The sequence below is a fragment of the Pseudophryne corroboree genome, chromosome 7 (genome assembly GCF_028390025.1).
Source record: "Pseudophryne corroboree isolate aPseCor3 chromosome 7, aPseCor3.hap2, whole genome shotgun sequence".
NCBI lineage: Eukaryota > Metazoa > Chordata > Amphibia > Anura > Myobatrachidae > Pseudophryne > Pseudophryne corroboree.
This window is the reverse complement of record NC_086450.1, coordinates 382,605,231-382,624,346: the sequence shown is the minus strand read 5'-3', so window position 1 is coordinate 382,624,346 and position 19,116 is coordinate 382,605,231. Positions and strand designations below refer to the sequence as shown.

Here is a 19,116-nt window from a genome sequence, read left to right as displayed (position 1 = left end):
ACCCCTAAACAGCCGTCCAGCCTTCTCCCACCCAGCGACCTCCTCTGCCTGTCAATCAGGCAGAGGCAATCGCTAGGCAACGACGGCCTTCGGCCGTCTGGCATGCGCCGGCGCATGTGCAGTTCCGAACCGATCGCTGTGCTGCGATAAACTGCAGCGAGTGATCGGGTCGGAATGACCCCCTTGATCCTTTGCTTATATAGTATTCATATAAATAAAAACTAACATTTCTCCTATGCTCTGCCCACTAGTGCATATAAGCATTCATGGGTGGTCATTCCGAGTTGTTCGCTCGCAAGCTGCTTTTAGCAGCATTGCACACGCTAAGCCGCCGCCTACTGGGAGTGAATCTTAGCTTATTAAAATTGCGAACGAAAGATTCGCAATATTGCAAAAAGACTTCTCTGTGCAGTTTCTGAGTAGCTCGAGACTTACTCTTCCAGTGCGATCAGTTCAGTGCTTGTCGTTCCTGGTTTGACGTCACAAACACACCCAGCGTTCGCCCAGACACTACTCCGTTTCTCCAGCCACTCCCGCGTTTTTCCCAGAAACGGTAGCGTTTTTTCACACACTCCCATAAAACGGCCAGTTTCCGCCCAGAAACACCCACTTCCTGTCAATCACATTACGATCACCAGAACGAAGAAAAAACCTCGTAATGCCGTGAGTAAAATACCAATCTTCATAGCAAATTTACTTGGCGCAGTCGCAGTGCGAACATTGCGCATGCGCAATTAGCGGAAAATCGCTGCGATGCGAAGAAAATTACAGAGCGAACAACTCTGAATGACCACCATGGTTTGGAACTGTATAGGGGGATATTCAATTAGTGGCGACTTTTCCAACAGTTGGAAAATCGGCATCATTTTGCCCGTTGGGTATGCAATAGCGGGTGTTTTTGACAGGTTTTTGCTCCATTTTCACCATGCCTTTTCAATTTTATTGAATTTTTTGTCGAATCGGCAAGGGGGCGAAAACGGACACAAAAAACTGTCAAACACCTGCAAATTCGACAAAACACGTGGATCGGCAGCGAATTCGCCGATCCACGTGGTTTTCGACCGGGGCGGATTTATTGACAAGTTGTATAATCGGAACAGGCTTTGAATAGGTCAAATGTGAATTCGACCTACAAACGGGCGGAAAGTGACGTTATTTCGACTATTCGAAAAAGCTGCACTAATTGAATACCCCCCATAGACTCTGTTCTAGTGTCGTTTCATATTCTGCTCTGTCCTTTCCGAAGTGTAGATGAAATCCCAGGTCACCGCTCCCGTTTCTCATAAGGCAGGGAAGGCGACCCCCAGCATGCAATTGTAAGCAGTTGCATTTGTGCTGTTTTAGCAAAACTGCGACTGAAACTGAATTAGGCCCAATATCTCTACCATATTAAACATTGGTTCAAAGCTGTTGAGAAGTGTTGGCTTGAAAAAGCTGCAGCTTAGTAAATTTACCAGGATTTGCTGGCAGTTTACAGAAGGGTATTCGGTAACATTTATTTATTTTATCAAATTTTCTAGTACAGTTTATAAAACAAAAGCAGATTTTATTTATATAGTTTACAGAGTGACCTGTGCATCATAATCCTAATGGTCTAAGGCTTACAGAGTGACCGGTGCATCATAATCATAATGGTCCTCAAGTATGTCCAGTACAAAAGTTTGTCACTTTGTGCTATCCGCCCAGCTGACACGCTCTCCCTTTTTCTTCACAGTATGATGCTATTCCAATTCAGTCCAACGTGGTCATATGCTCCTGCCCATCCCCCTCACTAGTAATAAATTCCGACACCGGGTCTCCGCCTGCCCTAGCGAACTGCAGCAACCGAGCAAGTTCCACCAGTGACGCGAAGACGGCAGACTATAGAGCTAATCCTGATCCTCAGCAGCACACAGGGCAACAGCAAATGCAACAGCCTCGAAAGAAACGCCCCCAAGACTTCAAGCTCGGCAAAATCCTTGGTGAAGGGTCCTTCTCAACAGTGAGTTTATTATTGCATGGGTACATGTCGCAATGTAGTCTCTGTTTTAAAGTGTTTTCTCTGACGTCCTAGTGGATGCTGGGAACTCCGTAAGGACCATGGGGAATAGACGGGCTCCGCAGGAGACTGGGCACTCTAAAAGAAAGATTAGGTACTATCTGGTGTGCACTGGCTCCTCCCTCTATGCCCCTCCTCCAGACCTCAGTTAGAATCTGTGCCCGGCCAGAGCTGGGTGCTCCTAGTGGGCTCTCCTGAGCTTGCTAGAAAAGAAAGTATTTGTTAGGTTTTTTATTTTCAGTGAGATCTGCTGGCAACAGTAAGGTAGCGCACAGCACCGCAGCTGTGTGCCATTGCTCCCACAGCACACCACACACTCCGGTCACTGTAGGGTGCAGGGCGCTGGGGGGGGCGCCCTGGGCAGCAATTATAATACCTTTTGGCACTTAAATACTCATACAGTTTTCAGACTGTATTATATGTGTAAAAACCCCCGCCATTAAGTTACATAAAACGCGGGACAGAAGCCCGGCGCTGAGGGGGCGGGGCCTTCTTCCTCAGCACACCAGCGCCATTTTCCCTTCACCGCTCCGCTGGAAGCAGCTCCCCAGGCTCTCCCCTGCAGTATCCTGATACAAGAAGGGTAAAAAAGAGAGGGGGGGCACATAAATTTAGGCGCAAATAAGATATTAAGCAGCTATTGGGTAAATCACTTTTTATAATGTAAATCCCTGTGTTACATAGCGCTGTGGTGTGTGCTGGCATACTCTCTCTCTGTCTCCCCAAAGGACTTTGTGGGGTCCTGTCCTCAGTCAGAGCATTCCCTGTGTGTGTGCGGTGTGTCGGTACGGCTGTGTCGATGTGTTTGATGAGGAGGGTTACGTGGAGGCGGAGCAGGAGCAGATAAGTGTGGTGTCGCCCCCAACGGGGCCGACACCTGATTGGATGGATATGTGGAAGGTCTTAACCGACAGTGTCAACTCCTTACATAAAAGGTTCGATGACGCAGCAGCCTTGGGACAGCCGGGGTCTCAGCCCGCGCCTGCCCAGGCGACTCAGAAGCCGTCAGGGGCTCATAAACGCCCGCTAGCTCAGATGGTAGACACAGATGTCGACACGGAGTCTGACTCCAGTGTAGATGAGGATGAGACAAATGTACAGTCTACAAAAGCCATCCGATGCATGATTACTGCAATGAAAGATGTATTGCACATTTCTGATATTAACCCGGTTACCACCAAGAGGGGTATTATGTTTGGGGAGAAAAAGCAGCCAGTGACTTTTCCCCCATCTGATGAATTAAATGATTTGTGTGAAGAAGCGTGGAGTTCCCCTGATAAGAAACTAGTGATTTCTAAGAGGTTACTGATGGCGTACCCTTTCCCGCCAACGGATAGGTTACGTTGGGAAACATCCCCTAGGGAGGACAAGGTGCTGACACGCTTATCTAGAAGGGTGGCACTGCCGTCTCAGGATACGGCCGCCCTAAAGGAGCCTGCGGATAGAAAGCAGGAAGCTATCCTGAAGTCTGTGTATACACACTCTGGTACTCTACTGAGACCTGCTATTGCTTCAGCCTGGATGTGTAGTGCTGCAGCAGCATGGACTGATACCCTGTCAGACAACATTGATTCCCTCGACAGGGATACTGTTTTGCTAACCATCGAACATATAAAAGATGTCGTCTTATATATGCTGGATGCCCAGAGGGACATTTGCCTGCTGGCATCTAGAATTAATGCAATGTCCATTTCTGCCAGGAGAATATTATGGACTCGGCAGTGGACAGGTGATGCTGATTCTAAAAAACACATGGAGGTTTTGCCTTATAAGGGTGGGGAATTGTTTGGGGACGGTCTCTCGGACCTCGTATCCACAGCAACTGCTGGGAAGTCGACTTTTTTACCTCCGGTTCCCTCACAGCCTAAGAAAGCACCGTATTATCAAGTGCAGTCCTTTCGGCCTCAGAAAGGCAAGCGGGTCAGAGGCGCATCCTTACTGGCCAGAGGCAAGGGTAGAGGAAAGAAGCTGCACCAGGCAGCCAGTTCCCAGGAACAAAAATCCTCCCCTGCTTCCACTAAGTCCACCGCATGACGTTGGGGCTCCACAGGCGGAGCTAGGTGCGGTGGGGGCGCGTCTCCGAAACTTCAGCAACCAGTGGGTTCGCTCACAAGTGGATCTCTGGGCTGTACAAATTGTATCTCAGGGATACAAGCTGGAGTTCGAGGCGACTCCCCCTCGCCGTTACCTCAAATCAGCCTTGCCAGCTGCTCCCAGGGAAAGGGAGGTAGTACTGGCGGCAATTCACAAGCTGTACCTCCAGCAGGTGATAATCAAGGTCCCCCTCCTTCAACAGGGCAGGGGTTACTATTCCACAATGTTTGTGGTACCGAAACCGGACGGTTCGGTGAGACCCATTCTGAATTTAAAATCCTTGAACACTTATATAAAGAAGTTCAAGTTCAAAATGGAATCGCTCATGGCGGTTATTGCAAACCTGGAAGAGGGGGATTTTATGGTGTCGGTGGACATCAAGGATGCTTACTTGCATTTACCCACCTCACCAGGAATACCTCAGGTTTGTGGTACAGGACTGTCATTACCAATTCCAGACGTTGCCGTTTGGTCTCTCCACGGCACCGAGAATATTTACCAAGGTAATGGCCGAAATGATGATACTCCTTCGAAAGAAGGGAGTTATAATTATCCCGTACTTGGACGATCTCCTCATAAAGGCGAGGTCCAGAGAGCAGTTGTTGGTCAGCGTAGCACTCTCTCAGGAAGTGTTGCAACAGCACGGCTGGATTCTGAATATCCCAAAGTCGCAGCTGATTCCTGCGACGCGTCTGCTTTTCCTGGGCATGATTCTGGACACAGAACAGAAGAAGGTGTTTCTCCCGATGGAGAAGGCCCAGGAATTGTCATCTCTGGTCAGGGACCTCCTGAAACCAAAACAGGTGTCGGTGCATCACTGCACGCGAGTCCTGGGAAAGATGGTGGCTTCTTACGAAGCAATTCCCTTCGGCAGGTTCCATGCAAGGATCTTTCAGTTGGATCTGTTGGACAAATGGTCCGGATCGCATCTTCAGATGCATCGGTTGATTACCCTGTCCCCAAGGGCCAGGGTGTCTCTGCTGTGGTGGCTGCAGAGTGCTCATCTTCTCGAGGGCCGCAGGTTCGGCATACAGGACTGGGTCCTGGTGACCACAGATGCAAGCCTCCGAGGATGGGGGGCAGTCACTCAGGGAAGAAACTTCCAAGGACAGTGGTCAAGTCAGGAGACTTCACTACACATAAATATACTGGAACTAAGGGCCATTTACAACGCCCTGAGTCAAGCAGAGCCTCTGCTTCAAAACCACCCAGTACTGATTCAATCAGACAACATCACGGCGGTCGCCCATGTAAACCACCAGGGCGGCACGAGAAGCAGGATGGCAATGGCAGAAGCCACAAGGATTCTTCGATGGGCGGAGAATCACGTGCTAGCACTGTCAGCAGTGTTCATTCCGGAAGTGGACAACTGGGAAACGGACTTCCTCAGCAGGCACGACCTCCACCCGGGAGAGTGGGGACTTCATCAAGAAGTCTTCACACAGATTGTAAATCGCTTGGAACTGCCACAGGTGGACATGATGGCGTCCCGCCTCAACAAAAAGCTAAAAAAATATTGCGCCAGGTCAAGGGACCCTCAGGCGATAGCTGTGGACGCACTAGTGACACCGTGGGTGTACCAGTCGGTTTATGTGTTCCCTCCTCTTCCTCTCATACCCAAGGTACTGAGGATAGTAAGAAAGAGAGGAGTAAGAACTATACTCATCGTTCCGGATTCGCCAAGAAGAACTTGGTACCCAGAACTGCAAGAAATGATCTCAGAGGACCCATGGCCTCTGCCTCTCAGACAGGACCTGTTACAGCAGGGGCCCTGTCTGTTCCAAGACTTGCCGCGGCTGCGTTTGACGGCATGGCGGTTGAACGCCGGATCCTAACGGAAAAGGGCATTCCAGATGAAGTGATTCCTACGCTGATAAAAGCTAGGAAGGATGTGACAGCAAAGCATTATCACCGCATATGGCGGAAATATGTTGCTTGGTGTGAGGCCAGGAAGGCCCCAACAGAGAAATTCCAGCTGGGTCGATTTCTGCACTTCCTACAGTCAGGGGTGACTATGGGCCTAAAATTGGGGTCCATAAAGGTCCAGATTTCGGCCCTATCTATTTTCTTTCAAAAAGAACTGGCTTCACTGCCTGAAGTTCAGACGTTTGTAAAGGGAGTGCTGCATATGCAGCCCCCTTTTGTGCCTCCAGTGGCACCTTGGGATCTTAACGTTGTGTTGGATTTCCTGAAATCACACTGGTTTGAGCCACTTAGGACCGTGGAGCTAAAGTATCTCACGTGGAAGGTGGTCATGCTGTTGGCCTTAGCTTCAGCTAGGCGTGTGTCAGAATTGGCGGCTTTGTCATGTAAAAGCCCGTATCTGATCTTCCATATGGACAGGGCAGAATTGAGGACTCGTCCCCAATTTCTCCCAAAGGTGGTATCAGCGTTTCATTTGAACCAACCTATTGTGGTGCCTGCGGCTACTCGGGGCTTGGAGGATTTCAAGTTGCTGGACGTAGTCCGGGCTTTGAAAATTTATGTTTCCAGGACGGCTGGAGTCAGGAAAACTGACTCACTATTTATCCTGCATGCACCCAACAAGCTGGGTGCTCCTGCTTCAAAGCAAACTATTGCTCGCTGGATCTGTTGCACGATTCAACTGGCACATTCTGCGGCTGGACTGCCGCATCCTAAATCAGTGAAAGCCCATTCCACAAGGAAGGTGGGCTCTTCTTGGGCGGCTGCCCGAGGGGTCTCGGCTTTACAGCTTTGCCGAGCTGCTACTTGGTCGGGTTCAAACACATTTGCTAAATTCTACAAGTTTGATACCCTGGCTGAGGAGGACCTTGAGTTTGCTCATTCGGTGCTGCAGAGTCATCCGCACTCTCCCGCCCGTTTGGGAGCTTTGGTATAATCCCCATGGTCCTTACGGAGTTCCCAGCATCCACTAGGACGTCAGAGAAAATAAGAATTTACTCACCGGTAATTCTATTTCTCGTAGTCCGTAGTGGATGCTGGGCGCCCGTCCCAAGTGCGGACTCTCTGCAATACATGTATATAGTTATTGCTTCACTAAAGGGTTATTGTTATGAGCCATCCGTAAAAGGAGGCTCAGTTGTTGTTCATACTGTTAACTGGGTATGTTTATCACAAGTTGTACAGTGTGATTGGTGTGGCTGGTATGAGTCTTACCCTGGATTCTAAATCCTTTCCTTGTTGTGTCAGCTCTTCCGGGCACAGTTTCCCTAACTGAGGTCTGGAGGAGGGGCATAGAGGGAGGAGCCAGTGCACACCAGATAGTACCTAATCTTTCTTTTAGAGTGCCCAGTCTCCTGCGGAGCCGGTCTATTCCCCATGGTCCTTACGGAGTTCCCAGCATCCACTACGGACTACGAGAAATAGAATTACCGGTGGGTAAATTCTTATTTTAACTTATTCAAAGCTTTTTTTTTTTTTTTTTTATAAAGCGGCTTTCTTTTACAATGCACAAACAGGTTGGTTGTGCCTTATAAATGATTGCCGCTTTAAAAAAAGGTCAAGTTCGGCTGGCATCCCGCGCATCCGGCAAACTCGGAACCTATTACATATGCCCCATTGTATGCAAAACATTAAATGCAAGTTGGTCCTTCTAACTGAAGCGTCTTTCATCATTAAAGTTATATATAATATTGAATGTTATGCAGAATTTGGGATACTTTACGTTTATATGATTAGATGTTGGCTATTGGCTTGTTTAGGAGGGGTGGTTAGAATTTGCCTGTAATCAGCTGAAGTCGACACATATTGTCCAATGATTCCTCTCATTCTCAAATGCGGTCCTCAAGGCACCCAAACGGTCCAGGTTTTAAGGTTATCCATGCTTGGCCACAAGTGACTTAAATAGAACCTCAGTTAATTTGATTTCTCTGACGTCCTAGTGGATGCTGGGAACTCCGTAAGGACCATGGGGAATAGCGGGCTCCGAAGGAGACTGGGCACTCTAAGAAAGAATTAGGACTACCTGGTGTGCACTGGCTCCTCCCTCTATGCCCCTCCTCCAGACCTCAGTTAGAATCTGTGCCCGGCTCGAGCTGGATGCACACTAGGGGCTCTCCTGAGCTTCTAGAAAAGAAAGTATATTTAGGTTTTTTATTTTCAGTGAGATCTGCTGGCAACAGACTCACTGCTACGAGGGACTTAGGGGAGAGAAGCGAACCTACCTGCTTGCAGCTAGCTTGGGCTTCTAGGCTACTGGACACCATTAGCTCCAGAGGGATCGAACACAGGCCCAGCCTCGGTCGTCCGGTCCCGGAGCCGCGCCGCCGTCCCCCTTGCAGAGCCAGAAGCAACAAGAACGTCCAGGAAATCGGCGGCTGAAGACTCCGGTCTTCATTAAGGTAGCGCACAGCACTGCAGCTGTGCGCCATTGCTCCCCATGCACACCTCACACTCCGGTCACTGATGGGTGCAGGGGGCGCCCTGGGCTGCAATAAGATTACCTTACAGTGGCAAGAATACACATAATATGGTCATTAAGACTATATATGTGTAAAATCCCCTGCCATATATCCATGAAAAAAGCGGGAGAAAGTCCGCCGTGAAGGGGGCGGGGCTATCTCCCTCAGCACACTGGCGCCATTTCCTCTCACAGCTCCGCTGGAAGGACGCTCCCCAGGCTCTCCCCTGCAGTTTCCAGGCTCAATAGGGTAAAAAAGAGAGGGGGGGCACTAAATTTAGGCGCAAATACATATATATATAGCTGCTATAGGGTAAAATCAATCATTATAGTGTACATCCCTGTGATTTATAGCGCTGTGGTGTGTGCTGGCATACTCTCTGTCTCCCCAAAGGACTTTGTGGGGTCCTGTCCTCAGTCAGAGCATTCCCTGTGTGTGTGCTGAGTGTCGGTACGGCTGTGTCGACATGTTTGATGAGGAGGCTTATGTGGAGGCGGAGCAGGTGCCCATAAAGGTGATGTCACCCCCTGCGGGGTCGACACCTGAGTGGACGGTTATGTGGAAGGAATTACGTGACAGTGTCGACTCCTTACATAAGAGCACAATACAAAAAACGGAGTAGAGACTTAACCAGCGCTTATCCAGTCGATTTTCATAAACCGTCCCGTTATTTCATTTGGCAATATGAAAAAATGGGAAAAAGGTGCATATAGTGTAACACAGTTTAATGCACATACAAACAACAAGCAATGAAATATTAAAATCTTAAAATTCAGCATATATATTCAGCAAATATAAAGTGCAGTGCAAGGCATTTCCTTTTAAAAGGAGGTTTTTCCTGGCAGGTGATGTAATTACCAGATAAATGGGAACTGTGACATACACAGTTCTCATACGTTTTTAAACGGTGACTTTTGGTCCCAAGTAGCTTTGTCAGCAATAATGGTAACTCTCAGTGGTCTCACCAGCCGGATCCCCTCCTCCACCAACGCGTTTCTTCCCCTGTCTGGGGCCTTTGTCAAGGTGAATATGCCTTCAGCTTCTCCTGCTGGTATTTATCGTAACCTTAGTCCAATAGCCGTCCGTCCCTCACAGCTGAATCTCTAGACACTAAAATTCCTACAAGTCCCATGATTCATTGCTGTGTGCGGACTTCCTGTCGCTTCATTTCCGTTTTCGAGTGGGTACCATGGTAACCGCAGATCGCGTTCCTTCATCAGGCGGCTTGTCCATTAATGGGTCAATCTTATAGCTCTTAATTCTATTGGATACTGTCCATTCCTTATAGAATTCTTTTATTTTATTCATAAATGTATTTGTCAAAGTTCATGACGATACGTCACTTCCGGTATCGTCCCGTTCCAGGTTGCTATGGTGATGATAAAACAGCCTGAAAAAAATGGTATACCTTCTGTGGGATTACTAATGCATCAAGAGACATTAAAACCAAGAATGGTAAAACAAAAGTTATATTTAAAAAGAGTGCTATACTTAAATAGGTGAAATACTCAAAACAGATAATAATACATCATAATACCAGTGAGATTATTAAAACTGGAGATTATTGAAATTTTAGAACTTTAGAACTGTTGTCTAGTCCTACTACTGATTTTAGCATATAGTGATCCTCAAATAAATCAATTCAGGAACCATTTGAGTTCAAAGTCTGCATTGAGTCCTCCGGGCTTCAATGTGTTTAAATCATAGATAGATTTAAATATAACTTTTGTTTTACCATTCTTGGTTTTAATGTCTCTTGATGCATTAGTAATCCCACAGAAGGTATACCATTTTTTTCAGGCCGTTTTATCATCACCATAGCAACCTGGAACGGGACGATACCGGAAGTGACGTATCGTCATGAACTTTGACAAATACATTTATGAATAAAATAAAAGAATTCTATAAGGAATGGACAGTATCCAATAGAATTAAGAGCTATAAGATTGACCCATTAATGGACAAGCCGCCTGATGAAGGAACGCGATCTGCGGTTACCATGGTACCCACTCGAAAACGGAAATGAAGCGACAGGAAGTCCGCACACAGCAATGAATCATGGGACTTGTAGGAATTTTAGTGTCTAGAGATTCAGCTGTGAGGGACGGACGGCTATTGGACTAAGGTTACGATAAATACCAGCAGGAGAAGCTGAAGGCATATTCACCTTGACAAAGGCCCCAGACAGGGGAAGAAACGCGTTGGTGGAGGAGGGGATCCGGCTGGTGAGACCACTGAGAGTTACCATTATTGCTGACAAAGCTACTTGGAACCAAAAGTCACCGTTTAAAAACGTATGAGAACTGTGTATGTCACAGTTCCCATTTATCTGGTAATTACATCACCTGCCAGGAAAAACCTCCCTTTAAAAGGAAATGCCTTGCACTGCACTTTATATTTGCTGAATATATATGCTGAATTTTAAGATTTTAATATTTCATTGCTTGTTGTTTGTATGTGCATTAAACTGTGTTACACTATATGCACCTTTTTCCCATTTTTTGATATTGCCAAATGAAATAACGGGACGGTTTATGAAAATCGACTGGATAAGCGCTGGTTAAGTCTCTACTCCGTTTTTTGTATTGTGCACTATTGGTGAGGGGTTAAAGGATACCTCTAGAGAGTGATTGACTGACTAGCTGCTATATGCGCACGGGACGCTTCCTTTAATTTGTGTTTTATCCTTACATAAGAGGTTTGATGACATAGCAGATGTGGGACAGCCGGCTTCTCAGTCCGTGCCTGCCCAGGCGTCTCAAAAGCCATCAGGGGCTCAAAAACGCCCGCTACCTCAGATGGCAGACACAGATGTCGACACGGATACTGACTCCAGTGTCGACGACGATGAGACTAGTGTACATTCCAATAGGGCCATCCGTTACATGATTACGGCAATGTAAAATGTGTTGCACATTTCTGACAATAACCCTGGTACCACAAAAAAGGGGTATTATGTTTGGTGAGAAAAAGCAACCTGTGGTTTTTCCCCCTTCTGAAGAGTTAAATGAAGTGTGTGATGAAGCGTGGGTATCCCCCAATAAGAAACTGGTAATTTCCAAAAAGTTACTAAGGGCGTACCCTTTCCCGCCAGAGGATAGGATACGTTGGGAGACATCCCCTAGGGTGGATAAAGCGCTCACACGCTTGTCAAAGAAGGTGGCACTACCGTCTCCGGAAACGGCCGCCCTAAAGGAGCCTGCGGATAGAAAGCAGGAGGCTATCCTGAAGTCTGTATATACACACTCAGGTATTATACTGAGACCGGCTATTGCTTCAGCATGGATGTGCAGTGCTGCAGCTGCGTGGTCAGATTCCCTGTCTGATAACATTGATACTCTTGACAGGGACACTATATTGCTAACAGTAGAGCATATTAAAGACGTAGTCTTATACATGAGAGATGCACAGAGGGATATTTGCCAACTGGCATCTAGAATAAATGCAATGTCCATTTCTGCCAGGAGAGTATTATGGACTCGGCAGTGGACAGGTGATGCGGATTCTAAAAGGCACATGGAGGTTTTGCCTTACAAGGGTGAGGAATTGTTTGGGGATGGTCTCTCAGACCTCGTTTCCACAGCGACGGCTGGGAAGTCGACATTTTTACCCCATGTTCCCTCACAGCCAAAGAAAGCACCGTATTATCAGGTACAGTCCTTTCGGCCCCAGAAAGGCAAGCGGGTTAGAGGCGCGTCCTTTCTGCCCAGAGGCAGAGGTAGGGGGAAAAAGCTGCACCAAACAGCAAGTTCCCAGGAACAAAAGTCCTCTCCCGCTTCCTCTAAGTCCACCGCATGACGCTGGGGCTCCACAGGTGGAGCCAGGTGCGGTGGGGGCCCGTCTCCGGAACTTCAGCGACCAGTGGGTTCGCTCACGGGTGGATCCCTGGATTCTACAAGTGGTATCTCAGGGGTACAAGCTGGAATTCGAGACGTCTCCCCCTCGCCGTTTCCTCAAATCAGCCTTGCCAACTACTCCCCCAGACAGGGAGGCGGTGCTGGAGGCAATTCACAAGCTGTACTACCAGCAGGTGATAACCAAAGTACCCCTCCTTCAACAGGGACGGGGTTACTATTCCACAATGTTTGTGGTACCGAAACCGGACGGTTCGGTGAGACCCATTTTAAATTTTAAATCCTTGAACACTTATATAAGAAGGTTCAAGTTCAAAATGGAATCGCTCAGGGCGGTTATTGCAAGCCTGGACGAAGGGGATTACATGGTATCACTGGACATCAAGGATGCTTACCTGCATGTCCCCATTTACCCTCCTCACCAGGAGTACCTCAGATATGTGGTACAGGACTGTCATTACCAATTCCAGACGTTGCCGTTTGGTCTGTCCACGGCACCGAGGGTATTTACCAAGGTAATGGCCGAAATGATGATACTCCTTCGAAAAAAGGGAGTTATAATTATCCCGTACTTGGACGATCTCCTTATAAAGGCGAGGTCCAGGGAACAGTTGTTGATCGGAGTAGCACTAGCTCCGGAAGTGCTACAACAGCACGGCTGGATCCTGAATATTCCAAAGTCGCAGCTGGTTCCTACAACGCGTCTACTGTTCCTGGGGATGGTTCTGGACACAGAACAGAAGAAGGTGTTTCTCCCGATGGAGAAGGCCCAGGAATTGTCATCTCTGGTCAGGGACCTCCTGAAACCAAAACAGGTGTCGGTGCATCACTGCACGCGAGTCCTGGGAAAGATGGTGGCTTCTTACGAAGCAATTCCCTTCGGCAGGTTCCATGCAAGGATCTTTCAGTTGGATCTGTTGGACAAATGGTCCGGATCGCATCTTCAGATGCATCGGTTGATTACCCTGTCCCCAAGGGCCAGGGTGTCTCTGCTGTGGTGGCTGCAGAGTGCTCATCTTCTCGAGGGCCGCAGGTTCGGCATACAGGACTGGGTCCTGGTGACCACAGATGCAAGCCTCCGAGGATGGGGGGCAGTCACTCAGGGAAGAAACTTCCAAGGACAGTGGTCAAGTCAGGAGACTTCACTACACATAAATATACTGGAACTAAGGGCCATTTACAACGCCCTGAGTCAAGCAGAGCCTCTGCTTCAAAACCACCCAGTACTGATTCAATCAGACAACATCACGGCGGTCGCCCATGTAAACCACCAGGGCGGCACGAGAAGCAGGATGGCAATGGCAGAAGCCACAAGGATTCTTCGATGGGCGGAGAATCACGTGCTAGCACTGTCAGCAGTGTTCATTCCGGAAGTGGACAACTGGGAAACGGACTTCCTCAGCAGGCACGACCTCCACCCGGGAGAGTGGGGACTTCATCAAGAAGTCTTCACACAGATTGTAAATCGCTTGGAACTGCCACAGGTGGACATGATGGCGTCCCGCCTCAACAAAAAGCTAAAAAAATATTGCGCCAGGTCAAGGGACCCTCAGGCGATAGCTGTGGACGCACTAGTGACACCGTGGGTGTACCAGTCGGTTTATGTGTTCCCTCCTCTTCCTCTCATACCCAAGGTACTGAGGATAGTAAGAAAGAGAGGAGTAAGAACTATACTCATCGTTCCGGATTCGCCAAGAAGAACTTGGTACCCAGAACTGCAAGAAATGATCTCAGAGGACCCATGGCCTCTGCCTCTCAGACAGGACCTGTTACAGCAGGGGCCCTGTCTGTTCCAAAACTTGCCGCGGCTGCGTTTGACGGCATGGCGGTTGAACGCCGGATCCTAACGGAAAAGGGCATTCCAGATGAAGTGATTCCTACGCTGATAAAAGCTAGGAAGGATGTGACAGCAAAGCATTATCACCGCATATGGCGGAAATATGTTGCTTGGTGTGAGGCCAGGAAGGCCCCAACAGAGAAATTCCAGCTGGGTCGATTTCTGCACTTCCTACAGTCAGGGGTGACTATGGGCCTAAAATTGGGGTCCATAAAGGTCCAGATTTCGGCCCTATCTATTTTCTTTCAAAAAGAACTGGCTTCACTGCCTGAAGTTCAGACGTTTGTAAAGGGAGTGCTGCATATGCAGCCCCCTTTTGTGCCTCCAGTGGCACCTTGGGATCTTAACGTTGTGTTGGATTTCCTGAAATCACACTGGTTTGAGCCACTTAGGACCGTGGAGCTAAAGTATCTCACGTGGAAGGTGGTCATGCTGTTGGCCTTAGCTTCAGCTAGGCGTGTGTCAGAATTGGCGGCTTTGTCATGTAAAAGCCCGTATCTGATCTTCCATATGGACAGGGCAGAATTGAGGACTCGTCCCCAATTTCTCCCAAAGGTGGTATCAGCGTTTCATTTGAACCAACCTATTGTGGTGCCTGCGGCTACTCGGGGCTTGGAGGATTTCAAGTTGCTGGACGTAGTCCGGGCTTTGAAAATTTATGTTTCCAGGACGGCTGGAGTCAGGAAAACTGACTCACTATTTATCCTGCATGCACCCAACAAGCTGGGTGCTCCTGCTTCAAAGCAAACTATTGCTCGCTGGATCTGTTGCACGATTCAACTGGCACATTCTGCGGCTGGACTGCCGCATCCTAAATCAGTGAAAGCCCATTCCACAAGGAAGGTGGGCTCTTCTTGGGCGGCTGCCCGAGGGGTCTCGGCTTTACAGCTTTGCCGAGCTGCTACTTGGTCGGGTTCAAACACATTTGCTAAATTCTACAAGTTTGATACCCTGGCTGAGGAGGACCTTGAGTTTGCTCATTCGGTGCTGCAGAGTCATCCGCACTCTCCCGCCCGTTTGGGAGCTTTGGTATAATCCCCATGGTCCTTACGGAGTTCCCAGCATCCACTAGGACGTCAGAGAAAATAAGAATTTACTCACCGGTAATTCTATTTCTCGTAGTCCGTAGTGGATGCTGGGCGCCCGTCCCAAGTGCGGACTCTCTGCAATACATGTATATAGTTATTGCTTCACTAAAGGGTTATTGTTATGAGCCATCCGTAAAAGGAGGCTCAGTTGTTGTTCATACTGTTAACTGGGTATGTTTATCACAAGTTGTACAGTGTGATTGGTGTGGCTGGTATGAGTCTTACCCTGGATTCTAAATCCTTTCCTTGTTGTGTCAGCTCTTCCGGGCACAGTTTCCCTAACTGAGGTCTGGAGGAGGGGCATAGAGGGAGGAGCCAGTGCACACCAGATAGTACCTAATCTTTCTTTTAGAGTGCCCAGTCTCCTGCGGAGCCGGTCTATTCCCCATGGTCCTTACGGAGTTCCCAGCATCCACTACGGACTACGAGAAATAGAATTACCGGTGGGTAAATTCTTATTTTAACTTATTCAAAGCTTTTTTTTTTTTTTTTATAAAGCGGCTTTCTTTTACAATGCACAAACAGGTTGGTTGTGCCTTATAAATGATTGCCGCTTTAAAAAAAGGTCAAGTTCGGCTGGCATCCCGCGCATCCGGCAAACTCGGAACCTATTACATATGCCCCATTGTATGCAAAACATTAAATGCAAGTTGGTCCTTCTAACTGAAGCGTCTTTCATCATTAAAGTTATATATAATATTGAATGTTATGCAGAATTTGGGATACTTTACGTTTATATGATTAGATGTTGGCTATTGGCTTGTTTAGGAGGGGTGGTTAGAATTTGCCTGTAATCAGCTGAAGTCGACACATATTGTCCAATGATTCCTCTCATTCTCAAATGCGGTCCTCAAGGCACCCAAACGGTCCAGGTTTTAAGGTTATCCATGCTTGGCCACAAGTGACTTAAATAGAACCTCAGTTAATTTGATTTCTCTGACGTCCTAGTGGATGCTGGGAACTCCGTAAGGACCATGGGGAATAGCGGGCTCCGAAGGAGACTGGGCACTCTAAGAAAGAATTAGGACTACCTGGTGTGCACTGGCTCCTCCCTCTATGCCCCTCCTCCAGACCTCAGTTAGAATCTGTGCCCGGCTCGAGCTGGATGCACACTAGGGGCTCTCCTGAGCTTCTAGAAAAGAAAGTATATTTAGGTTTTTTATTTTCAGTGAGATCTGCTGGCAACAGACTCACTGCTACGAGGGACTTAGGGGAGAGAAGCGAACCTACCTGCTTGCAGCTAGCTTGGGCTTCTAGGCTACTGGACACCATTAGCTCCAGAGGGATCGAACACAGGCCCAGCCTCGGTCGTCCGGTCCCGGAGCCGCGCCGCCGTCCCCCTTGCAGAGCCAGAAGCAACAAGAACGTCCAGGAAATCGGCGGCTGAAGACTCCGGTCTTCATTAAGGTAGCGCACAGCACTGCAGCTGTGCGCCATTGCTCCCCATGCACACCTCACACTCCGGTCACTGATGGGTGCAGGGGGCGCCCTGGGCTGCAATAAGATTACCTTACAGTGGCAAGAATACACATAATATGGTCATTAAGACTATATATGTGTAAAATCCCCTGCCATATATCCATGAAAAAAGCGGGAGAAAGTCCGCCGTGAAGGGGGCGGGGCTATCTCCCTCAGCACACTGGCGCCATTTCCTCTCACAGCTCCGCTGGAAGGACGCTCCCCAGGCTCTCCCCTGCAGTTTCCAGGCTCAATAGGGTAAAAAAGAGAGGGGGGGCACTAAATTTAGGCGCAAATACATATATATATATATATAGCTGCTATAGGGTAAAATCAATCATTATAGTGTACATCCCTGTGATTTATAGCGCTGTGGTGTGTGCTGGCATACTCTCTGTCTCCCCAAAGGACTTTGTGGGGTCCTGTCCTCAGTCAGAGCATTCCCTGTGTGTGTGCTGAGTGTCGGTACGGCTGTGTCGACATGTTTGATGAGGAGGCTTATGTGGAGGCGGAGCAGGTGCCCATAAAGGTGATGTCACCCCCTGCGGGGTCGACACCTGAGTGGACGGTTATGTGGAAGGAATTACGTGACAGTGTCGACTCCTTACATAAGAGCACAATACAAAAAACGGAGTAGAGACTTAACCAGCGCTTATCCAGTCGATTTTCATAAACCGTCCCGTTATTTCATTTGGCAATATGAAAAAATGGGAAAAAGGTGCATATAGTGTAACACAGTTTAATGCACATACAAACAACAAGCAATGAAATATTAAAATCTTAAAATTCAGCATATATATTCAGCAAATATAAAGTGCAGTGCAAGGCATTTCCTTTTAAAAGGAGGTTTTTCCTGGCAGGTGATGTAATTACCAGATAAATGGGAACTGTGACATACACAGTTCTCATACGTTTTTAAACGGTGACTTTTGGTCCCAAGTAGCTTTGTCAGCAATAATGGTAACTCTCAGTGGTCTCACCAGCCGGATCCCCTCCTCCACCAACGCGTTTCTTCCCCTGTCTGGGGCCTTTGTCAAGGTGAATATGCCTTCAGCTTCTCCTGCTGGTATTTATCGTAACCTTAGTCCAATAGCCGTCCGTCCCTCACAGCTGAATCTCTAGACACTAAAATTCCTACAAGTCCCATGATTCATTGCTGTGTGCGGACTTCCTGTCGCTTCATTTCCGTTTTCGAGTGGGTACCATGGTAACCGCAGATCGCGTTCCTTCATCAGGCGGCTTGTCCATTAATGGGTCAATCTTATAGCTCTTAATTCTATTGGATACTGTCCATTCCTTATAGAATTCTTTTATTTTATTCATAAATGTATTTGTCAAAGTTCATGACGATACGTCACTTCCGGTATCGTCCCGTTCCAGGTTGCTATGGTGATGATAAAACAGCCTGAAAAAAATGGTATACCTTCTGTGGGATTACTAATGCATCAAGAGACATTAAAACCAAGAATGGTAAAACAAAAGTTATATTTAAAAAGAGTGCTATACTTAAATAGGTGAAATACTCAAAACAGATAATAATACATCATAATACCAGTGAGATTATTAAAACTGGAGATTATTGAAATTTTAGAACTTTAGAACTGTTGTCTAGTCCTACTACTGATTTTAGCATATAGTGATCCTCAAATAAATCAATTCAGGAACCATTTGAGTTCAAAGTCTGCATTGAGTCCTCCGGGCTTCAATGTGTTTAAATCATAGATAGATTTAAATATAACTTTTGTTTTACCATTCTTGGTTTTAATGTCTCTTGATGCATTAGTAATCCCACAGAAGGTATACCATTTTTTTCAGGCCGTTTTATCATCACCATAGCAACCTGGAACGGGACGATACCGGAAGTGACGTATCGTCATGAACTTTGACAAATACATTTATGAATAAAATAAAAGAATTCTATAAGGAATGGACAGTATCCAATAGAATTAAGAGCTATAAGATTGACCCATTAATGGACAAGCCGCCTGATGAAGGAACGCGATCTGCGGTTACCATGGTACCCACTCGAAAACGGAAATGAAGCGACAGGAAGTCCGCACACAGCAATGAATCATGGGACTTGTAGGAATTTTAGTGTCTAGAGATTCAGCTGTGAGGGACGGACGGCTATTGGACTAAGGTTACGATAAATACCAGCAGGAGAAGCTGAAGGCATATTCACCTTGACAAAGGCCCCAGACAGGGGAAGAAACGCGTTGGTGGAGGAGGGGATCCGGCTGGTGAGACCACTGAGAGTTACCATTATTGCTGACAAAGCTACTTGGAACCAAAAGTCACCGTTTAAAAACGTATGAGAACTGTGTATGTCACAGTTCCCATTTATCTGGTAATTACATCACCTGCC

At 47.5% G+C, this 19,116-nt stretch overlaps 1 protein-coding gene across 1 annotated transcript in view; it reads left to right on the top strand.

The window, feature by feature from the left end:
- Positions 1-19,116, top strand: part of PDPK1 (3-phosphoinositide dependent protein kinase 1) — a 215,568-nt gene that overhangs the window by 84,799 nt on the left and 111,653 nt on the right. Inside the window, exon 2 of the mRNA XM_063934575.1 lies at positions 1,715-1,981. Within this exon, the coding sequence (XP_063790645.1) occupies positions 1,715-1,981 (267 nt within the window). The remainder of the gene's footprint in view (positions 1-1,714; positions 1,982-19,116) is intronic.